Source organism: Epinephelus lanceolatus, chromosome 17 (genome assembly GCF_041903045.1).
Source record: "Epinephelus lanceolatus isolate andai-2023 chromosome 17, ASM4190304v1, whole genome shotgun sequence".
NCBI classification, from domain to species: domain Eukaryota; kingdom Metazoa; phylum Chordata; class Actinopteri; order Perciformes; family Serranidae; genus Epinephelus; species Epinephelus lanceolatus.
In genome coordinates this window covers 16,646,135-16,656,178 of record NC_135750.1, presented here as the reverse complement: position 1 = coordinate 16,656,178, position 10,044 = coordinate 16,646,135, and the positions used below count along the sequence as shown (strand labels likewise).

At 41.6% G+C, this 10,044-nt stretch overlaps 1 protein-coding gene across 1 annotated transcript; it reads left to right on the top strand.

Annotated features, from left to right (window-relative positions):
* Positions 1–3,703: 3,703 nt before the first annotated feature.
* Positions 3,704–9,079, top strand: agt (angiotensinogen). The gene is made up of 7 exons (XM_033612468.2): positions 3,704–3,881; positions 5,144–5,598; positions 5,773–6,139; positions 6,502–6,626; positions 6,739–6,887; positions 8,315–8,471; positions 8,558–9,079. The coding sequence occupies exons 2-7, from the start codon at positions 5,182–5,184 to the stop codon at positions 8,732–8,734; spliced, it is 1,392 nt and encodes a 463-aa protein (XP_033468359.2). The 5' UTR covers positions 3,704–3,881; positions 5,144–5,181; the 3' UTR covers positions 8,735–9,079.
* The last annotated feature ends 965 nt before the right edge of the window (positions 9,080–10,044 follow it).

Here is a 10,044-nt window from a genome sequence, read left to right as displayed (position 1 = left end):
ACATTGAATCCCTCTTCATCCGATTCCTTTGGAATAATAAAAAACCCAGAATTTCTTTCAAGAAACTAACTATACCCAGATCCAAGGGAGGGTTGGGAGTTCCAGATATATATCAGTACTATCTTTCATATAATGCACGGTACCCACTAACCTGGGCTTATAAGTCTGATGCCTTGATAGGCAGTTGGCAATGGTTGGAGGAAACTATCCTTTCATGCAATAAGGCCATATAATTGGCATCCCTATGGTACTGTCCCAATCCCCCACCCCAGCTAGACAACATCATTATCAGGTTCTCTTGCTCTATTGTGAAGCAGCTGCACAGGAGACTTGGTATTGAGGGGCTCTCTCTCCCATCATGTCCTATCTGGTGTAACTCTATTTTATCAACCGGAGGTGGCACCTTAAATAACAAAATCTGGCAGCAACATGGTATACTAACTGTTGGTCAAATCTTTAGTGATACTCTCCTTTCTTTTCAACAAATTAAAAATTTATTTCACATCACAGATTCATCATTTCTAACATATGCACAGATATCATCCGTCATACATAGGAAATGCAAAGAAGGAGCTGCTCCTGCTTCCTGCCCTGATTGGGATGTACTACTGAGGAAGGCAACCCTGTCAAAAGGCACAGTGTCTAACATTTATAGCTCACTGTTTAGACCTGCTCCCGGTGCCTATGCTCCTGTTCAGCTGGCTTGGGAACATGATCTTAATATATCGTTAACACCTTCCCAGTGGAATGATATCTGGAGATCTGCATTGTATACTTCGAAATGTGTTAGATTTAGAATTATACAGTACAAGATTTTATGCAGAGCTTACATCACCCCTGCTAAATTATCCAAAATGAATAAGGAATCCCAAGATTCATGCTGGCACAACTGTGGCACTCGAGGGACTCTGCTCCATCTACTGTGGGACTGTCCAGCAGTTAAATCTCTCTGGCTAGACGCTATATCATATATGTCATCACTTTTCAAGGTCAAGTTTCCAATCTGTCCAATAACCTGCCTCCTTGGTAAAAGACCAGTCAACACTCTAGGAGCCACAGTGGACCGGCTTTGGACTCTGGGCTGTCTCACAATTAAAAGACACATCCTTATGAATTGGAAAGTTCGCAAACCGGGTTGTTTTACCAGAGAGTCATGGCTTGGAGAATTTTTAGATCTCCTGAATATGGAACAGGCAGCGTGCTTGCTAAAAGACTTTGATAAAAGTATGGAAGATCACTGGGACATTGTCTATAACAACCTTATGAATTGATTTGTATGTCTTTCTTCTCTTTTATATGAACACTGCATGACACTCTTGCAACCCCCCCCCCCCCCCCCTTTTTTTTCTCCCTCCTCTCGTTGTATGTTTTGTCCTGTATGTATGTATGTGTGATTTGTATGTATGTTGTCTTGTTGTAAAATAATAAAAAACTCTTAATAGCAAAAAAAAAAAGACATTAGGCGAGAGACGGGGTACCCCCTGGACAGGTCGCCAAACTATCACAGGGCTGACACATAGAGACAGACAACCATTCACACTCACATTCACACCTACGGACAATTTAGAGTCACCAATTAACCTGCATGTCTTTGGACTGTGGGAGGAAGCCGGAGTACCCAGAGAGCTGACACTGGGAGAGCATGCAAGCTCCACCCCCACCTCGGGGTTCGAGCCCCCCACCCTGGATTCGAACAGGGAACCCTCTTGCTGTGAGGCGAGAATGCTAACCACCATACCACCGTACCGCTGTTGGATGTATTGCCATGAAATTTATTACACACATTCATGCCTCCCTAAAGGAAACTTGAAGTAACTTTGGTGATTATTTAACTTTTCATCTAGCGCCATCATAATGTCCAAATTTTAATTTGTCCAATTCACTGGTTCATGACTAAATACTTGCTATCAAATTACATTCCCATCAGCCTCAGGTGTACTTTGTGTTAAGTGCTAATTAGCAAATGAAAGCATGCTAACTTGCTAAACTAAGATGATGAATATGGTATTTGCTTAACATTTACACATTGTCATTGTCATGCTAAGTGTGTTAGCATACCGACATTAGCATTTAGCTCAATGCACTGTTTAGCCAAAGCTATACAGAGACACTAGCAAATTTAGTGAAAGTTAAGATTTTAAGATTGTTAAGAGTCCAGGGGAACCTGCAAGACAGCAGAGTGCAAAGGCTCTGGAGAAGAAGAGGGGTTAGTGACATGTAGTAACAGGACATGAATGTTAGCAAATGAAGAAGACTTTTCAGAATCTGACAGCAAGAGACAGAAGGGGAGAAGCGGCTCAGCGTATCATAGACAGCAGACTAGGCCTAAGTCAGCCTAACTAGGGGCTGGTCCAAGACAAGCCTGAGCCAGCCCTAACTATAAGCTTAACCAAAAAGGAAAGTCTTAAGTCTAGTCTTAAACGTGGAGACGGTGTCTGCCTCTCGGACCGAAACAGGAAGATGATTCCACAGGAGAGGAGCCTGATAGCTGAAGGCTCTGGCTCCTGATCTACTTTAGGAGACTTTAGGGACCACGAGTAACCCTGCATTCTCAGAGAGCAGTGTTCTGGTGGGATAATAGGGCACTATGAGCTCTCTAAGATATGATGGAGCCTGACCATTTAGAGCTTTGTAAGTGAGGAAAAGGGTTTAAATTCAATACTGAATGTACTCTAACTCTGAACTCTAAAATGTAGCTATCAGCAACACCATAAAGTGTAACATACTGGTTGTTGGTTAGTTTCACATTGTTAACAGTTAGGTGACTAATTTTAGATTCCAATCAGTCCAACTGTCATTATCACATAAAGTCATCCACTTTTGCTTTACAGAGTCTTAACTTCCAGTAATCAATTATCACTGTAACAATGTTTATAAAAGATATACCCGGGGCTGTAAAACACTTGATGTAAAACACAATGCTCTTCTTTCTGATGAGAAAACCTAGTGTACCCTGCCCTGTTGAATCAGGTGTGCGTGAAGGATTTTCCTCATTAAAGTCACGGATGTTGACCTTTAATAGCAAATACGAGCTACTAAATGTGCTTAATAAGCTTGTTTACCTGCCTACAAAAAATATTTGCGCTTTTCCAAGGACATGTTGGGTTTATTATCTCTCTAAATGCAGTCGTAACTTTATACAGTTTGACACGAGAGGGTTTTTGATTAATCCTCACTTTTGAGGGCATTTATTGAACTAAAATCCAAGTCAGTGGGATGTCCAGAATTTCACACATCTAATGAGCATTATTGTAAATTCATAGCAAAGAGTACATCTACATCAGACCGGAGGAAGTGTGTATAGAGATAAAGACAGTAAAACAGGAACAATAATAGCAGAACAGAATGATAAAACATGAAAATAATTTCTGTCTTCTTTTTCTCACGCTGATTTAAGTTATTCAGGTTTGACACTTGTTTACTTGTTCAACCCCTGGGTTGTCAAAGAACATACGTAATTAATCAATAACACATTTTCTTCTCTACAAATAAACACCCCACAATATGGTGACATTTCAGTGAGTCACTACCAAACACAAACAAGCTTGGCTGTCCTTCTGCTTCCCACTCGTCCTTTGTGGAAGTTGAGCCCCCTGTCACCCCCTCCAGGATGTGCTTGCATCATCCACCTAAAGTCAACATGCAGAGGGACATTGGGTGGTCTCTCTCTGTCAGATCTATTTATCTATAGCAGTAGCGCGTCAGTACAAAGCGGGGTGTAAGTCATGACAGCAGAGCCCCTGACTCAATGCTCCTCTGGTTAATCAGTAACCAGGGTGGGAGCACCACGGCAGGCTGGACGGGTTAAAGAGAGGGAGCAGAGGAGCCAGGACTTCACTCAGCACCTCACTCAGCAGCAGCAGCAGCAGCAGACACATACGGTAAGAGCAAACTTTATCTCTAATCAGTTGCTTGTGCAGTGAATGTAGAAATTCTAAAGAGACGAGGGGAAACTTTTGGAGTCCTATAACTCATGTGACAAATCTATAATTTTATTCAAAGCCAAAACTTAATGTTTGAAATGTATCGTTTAATGTGAGGGTTAAATACTTTATAAAAATAAACAGTACAACTAAGTTTCCACTCAAAGACAAGGTTATATAATTAATTATATCATAATTAATCTGGATCTTGACAGAAAACATCAGTGACAATGAATCAGGCAGGTTTTTTGACCTCCTCCATTGTGTCACTGGGTACATAGGTGGGTTGGTTGTGTATAAGAACACTGCTTTTATTGACAAGGTACCAAGGCCATGTCCTGTGGTACATTTCCAAATAGAGGAAAATCTAGTGTTTGCTCACTTCTTCCAAGAGTCCATCAGTCCACATTTTCTGCACGTTCAACTCAAAGGATAAAGTCCTATTTTTGCATAAGAGCGCTCACCAAAGTTACTCTCCTCTACAAACATCTAGGTCAATGCATAAAAAGTGTTTGGGAACTTGAGAAAATGTGAAACACGTCAATGAACTTGTCCATTATTTTTAATTATATACTATACGTGTATAAAAGTTTGATTTGCAACTTATGTCTTGTCATTTATTCAAGATGATGTGTTTATTTGTGCAGGTATTACAACATAAATGCAGCCAAATTTGTCACAAGTATCATATTTTCCAATCACGGTGTCCAAGGTGAACTGTTTTGTCTTAATGTATTGGGACAATTTGGTCTGGGGCCTGCCTGAGCACACTCAGTTTGCATCCTCCATCTGAAGGCTGCTTTACCAGGATTCAAATAAACAACAAACAAAATCCAAATGAATCGTCCATCTTATTTTAGTTTGTGAACACAAACGAGTTTGCACACAGACACACGTAGATGCGTCTTCATTATCTATGCGACCTCTGTTGCAGAGGGTAATGCCTGCTCTCATTCACTGACCAGCAGAAAAAAGGCAACACAAAGAGCCATCAATCCATCACTGACATGACGCTCTATGTCCAATGTCCCTGCCAGCCAATCCTGTCACAGACGGAAAACCAGATCCAGCCAGATTTCTGACGAAAGCCACACTAATAGTGATGTAGCTCCACAGGCCACCCTATACTAAATTTCCAAGGATTCAAGAGGCAGCTGATAGGTTGATAAACTCCAGGTAATTTGTTGTAAAACTAAAAATATCTGTCTCTCTCTCTGCAGAAAGAATTGTTATAAGGTGAATACCAACAAAAGGTAAAATGCAGATACTGCGCTCGCCTCTGGTAGCCCTCCTACTCTGCTGCTACCTCTCAGGAACCCAAGCCAACCGTGTCTATGTGCACCCCTTCCACCTGTTCGCTGCCGAGAATGTCACCTGTGAGACCCTGCAGACCCAGGCGTCAAAGCCCCTGGAGACACTTCCTGTGTCCCTACTTGATACTGAAGTCCTGACACCAGACAGCAGGGACCCATTGAAAGTGGATACACAGAGGCAGAACATCACAGAGAGGACGGCGGTCCTGGCAGAGCTGTTGAACTCTCTGGGCCTGAGGATGTACCAGGCTGTCAGCAGCAAGCAGCGCAGCACCAACACTCTCCTCTCTCCGGTCAACACCTACGGATCCCTCGTCACCTTCTACCTGGGGGCCTCCAAGAAGACAGCAAGCTCATTCCAGGTCTTTGTTTTTGATTTGTTCTCATTGTAGAGATGGCCCAAAAGGGTTTTAGGCAAGCAGTACTTGGTGATCCTTTACTATTTTGGGTACGATCCTTACCATCTATCTGATTATCAGGTGCTGTACGTTTACTCAAAGACGTTAATCTTTCGCAATTCCCACCTTTCCTTTCAGCTTCTACTGGGCCTGAGCAGCGAAACCGACCGAGAGGACTGTGTGTCCTTGGTGGATGGACACAAGGTTCTCAAGACCCTGCAGGGCATCAACTCTCTGGTGGATGACGGACCCAAAGATGAAATCACCACCCAGGTCTGGACCTTCACTCGCCAGGACGCTCAATTGTCCGAGGACTTTATTCAAGGCACGCAGGACTTCTCTGACACATCGTTCATCCGCGGTGTGGATTTCTCCAAACCTGAGGAGGCGGAGCAGCTGGTGAACAGCTTCGTGGAGAAGACATCAGACGGGAGGCTGAAGGGCATTTTCAAAGATCTGAACTCCAGCAGCGACCTTCTGTTTGCTACTTCCTTCAACTTCCAAGGTCTGGCTCTTCCTCTATTTTGCTTAGACCTCTGTTAAAATGATTATACAGAATACACAAATTAACATTCATAATTTAACTACCTGTATTTTAGGAGTGTGAACAGACACCACAAGACTTTAATCACAATGCCAGGATGATGATATTAAATCAAGCCTGGTACCACTTCTTATGACCATGGTCAGATTTGCTATAAATTCTAAGTACATTTACCACACAGTATTTACATGTGCCAATTAAACACACTTAGATTTGTGCAGTTGCTGATACATCAAACTGAAATCCTACAGATAACAACATTTATAGTTCTGTTCTACTGCACCATCTTGCAGTACCTGACTGGTCTTCGATTGTCTGTTTAGGCAACTGGAGAACAGCTTTTCAGCCAGAGAAGACCTCCTTGCAGGAGTTTCATGTGGATGAAACAACCACAGTGATGGCTCCTCTGATGACCCACACGGGTCGGTACCACTACCTAAATGATAAGGTAAATCTTAGTGCATCTTTTTAATTCATTGGCTCATTTGTTTATATGTGAAAATATGAAACGGACTTGGGTAAGGATTCATCCACAATATTTTTCTGTTGTTACCATGAAGGTGCGGCGGTGCACAGTTGTGAAGCTGTCTCTGAGCAAACGGTCCTACATGTTGCTGGTCCTGCCTCATGAAGGGGCCAACCTCCATGACATTGAGTCTAAGCTGCTCACTGACGTCATGTCCGACTGGTACCAGAGCCTCCAGGAAGGGTGAGTACTGTGCTTTTTTATAACCAGACCTAGAGTAGTATCACCATATCTCCATGCTCAATATCCTACAGTGGTAGAAGAAGTACTGAGAACTTTTACTTAAAGGTCTGGGGTCTCATTTGTAAAACAGTGCGTACTAAAAATGTAGGGCAGACAAAATCCAAAAATGGCGTGCCCCAAAAAATATTAGACAATTCCTACAATCAGGCCTTCACCTCACCATCTGCATCACCAATTTCCCATCTCCAAAATGATCGTAAGAATTGATCAAAGTTTCTCCCATCAAATCTGTTTTTGTAAATCACAACTTTTCAGGCCTCGTTTTGTGTGTGCGCAATGTTTAGAAATGAGACCCCTGGTGTGTAGAAGGTTGCAGAGCTAAAACTCCTCCGATGTGCTAAGTGTGCAGGAGAACTACGGTGGCCAACGTGAAGATGCAAATGGCTCTATCTAGAGCCAGTGTTTGACTTCTCAGTTTTGAGCTACTGTAGAACAGCATGGCAGACGTCTTAGAAGAGGACCCGCTCTGTATGTTATAGACTCGTTCTACAGTGATGTAAACACAACAATTCTTATTTTCAGGTGATCATAAACTAATAAAAACATAGTTATAAATATCATATCCTCCTGAGACCCGAACTTTTGTTTGGTATGCATATTTAATTTCTCCTAGCTACTTGGGATCAGTAGGACCCGATAAGTATAAAAATCTAAACACTGTCAACGATAATTTAGTCCCAGTGTCTTCAAATGAGGCGGTAATAAAGTCCTGATGTCTTCAAACGAGTATTTCCTAATTAACAGCATCTTATCTTGTTACTGTTGCTAAAATTGGTCAAATGTGTTGCCATATCAGACTACAAACATTATTAATCATAAATAAACAAGTTTCAACCATAAAATGTGATCAGGTTTTGGACCATGTCCACTTTTGTGTTGGGATTGGCCGCAGACTGACTTGGCAGAGATGGCTGCCATCTTGTTTTTACATGGATTAGTGTATTGTGCTCTTACTACCACTAGATGGCACGAAAAAGTGCCCATGAACAAGGACAACAGGTCTAAGTTAAGTAGAATGAAGTATAAGGTCAAGTAAACCCAAAATGTGATGTCCCAATATTAGGACACAAAGTCTCAGGAGGATATCCAGTTTCTGCCAAAAGATGCCCCTAAACCCTAAACACTGGACCTTTAAGTTAAAGTAGCAATACCACAGCATAGAAGTATTCTGCTCTGAGTAATAGTCCTGCATTCAAAGCTCCTGGTCTTCCAGAATGCGCCATTTTATTGGCTTCTAAGTTAAATACCTGAGCTAGTAACTATCAGTCAATCATTAACATGTCATCCCTATAGATTTTAAAGGGAGAAAGAGTCCCATTTTAGTTCAAACACTTGTCATCTTAAAATCTGTTTCCTCTTGTGTCCAGTCTGTTGGAGCTGTCCCTCCCAAAGTTCTCCATGTCCGCTGTGACTGATATGCGCGACCTGCTGACCCACATGGATCCAGAAATTGAGGCCAAGCTGTTGGGCTCCCTGGCCGAGTTCAGCCAACTCAGCAACATCAAACCCTTCACTATAGATAAGGTGAACTACATGAGTGGCTATCTTGTGGTGGAAAACACTTACTGTGTGTGTGCACGTCTTTAACTGATCTCCATTTGTCCTCTCAGGCGGTCAGCAGGGTGACGTTTGAGATGTCCGAAGAAGGAGCAGAACCTCAGGACAAGATCCAGGAAGCGGGCGTCCCTCTGAAACTGTTCATCAACCGGCCGTTCTTCTTCTCTGTCATAGAGGGAAATTCTAATGCCATTCTCATGCTCGGCAAGATCACCAATCCTACACTGTAAAGTTATATAGTACTTAAAAACTCATTAGCACAGCCTCGCTCAAGAAGGATCTATCAGTATTCAACAGTGTTGTAGTTGTCATCAGCCATCAGAGCTCTCCACAAACTCACAGTCACTGTGTCAGTATTTATATAAACCTGTTACACTAAGCTGAACTTTTCAATCTTTCTGTAAAATTTATTATAGCAGAGTTCTGTACAGTATTTTCAGTAGAGTAGGTACAGTAACCTCGAACCTCTACCATGAATGACTGATACGTTGTATATTGTAACTAAGAGTTTATTTTTGTTTTGGTATGATTTGTGATTTCTGCAATAAAACATTTGTATCCCGATATAATTCTAATCTGCTTCCTGTTTTATTTTGTAGATTCTCTCCTCATGTGTCATGTCTGCTCCACCCTTGCTGTTAGCCAATCCCCATTTCCCTCCTTTTGCCTGTGTCTTCAGACTCCAGCTGTGTCTCGTTCTTGTGATTATTTTTCTGTGTATATACCTGTGTGTTTCCTTTTGTTCTTGGTCAGTTAGTCTGTGTTCATCCTGGGTGCATTCTGTGGTCATTTCTGCATTCATCCCTGTTCATTGTGTTTTTCCCAGTTGGTTTTCAGTTTCAGGTTTTTGCTCTGCTTTTGTTTGGACTTTGAGTTGCCTGCCTTCACTGGGTGTTTCCAATCGGCTACATTAAAGCTCGCTTTCTGGTAGAAACTCAGACTGTCAGTTGGTCTGCATTTGGGTCCTCCTCTGAACTGAAATGTGACAGGGCTGGTACAGTGTCAGATTTTCAATAAACAATTATTGTGGTAAAAAAAAAATCATGATTATGATATTTTTGTGATATCTATAGAGAACTTGGAAAAAATGTTATTATTCAGATTTCTTCAATTTTGTTTATTGTGCGTTTTGTCTCAGTTTTGGCGAATGAATTAGACTTAAAATTCGAGTGTAGGGGGATAGAGAGGGTGATTAAGTGAGAAGGGAGAGAAATGATAAAAGAGGTGCTGCATTATTTATCCAATATTATTGTATGTGTATTACTGATATGATATCAATATTTATTTTTTTAAATATCATGGTTATCATCAATAGCTGTTTATCCCAAACCTCTAGTATCAGTACTTGATGCCTATTGTTCTGCTCCAGCCTTTGGGACCCACAACTTTTGCATTATTGACTCCCTTTCCACTTTAAAATCCTGTTTGAAAACACACCTTTTCAAGCTGGCATATTCGGTCTGATTTAATGGAGACACACGTTGATGATGATGGTTTTATTATGATGATTTTATAACTAGTATTGATAGTTAGGATTTTT

Coding starts and splice junctions, on each gene's coding strand:
- agt (XM_033612468.2), top strand. CDS start 5,182: ATGCAGATACTGCGCTCGCCTCTGGTAGCCCTCCTACTCTGCTGCTAC. Junction 6,140..6,501: donor TACTTCCTTCAACTTCCAAG/GTCTGGCTCTTC, acceptor TTGTCTGTTTAG/GCAACTGGAGAACAGCTTTT. Junction 8,472..8,557: donor AACCCTTCACTATAGATAAG/GTGAACTACATG, acceptor TTGTCCTCTCAG/GCGGTCAGCAGGGTGACGTT.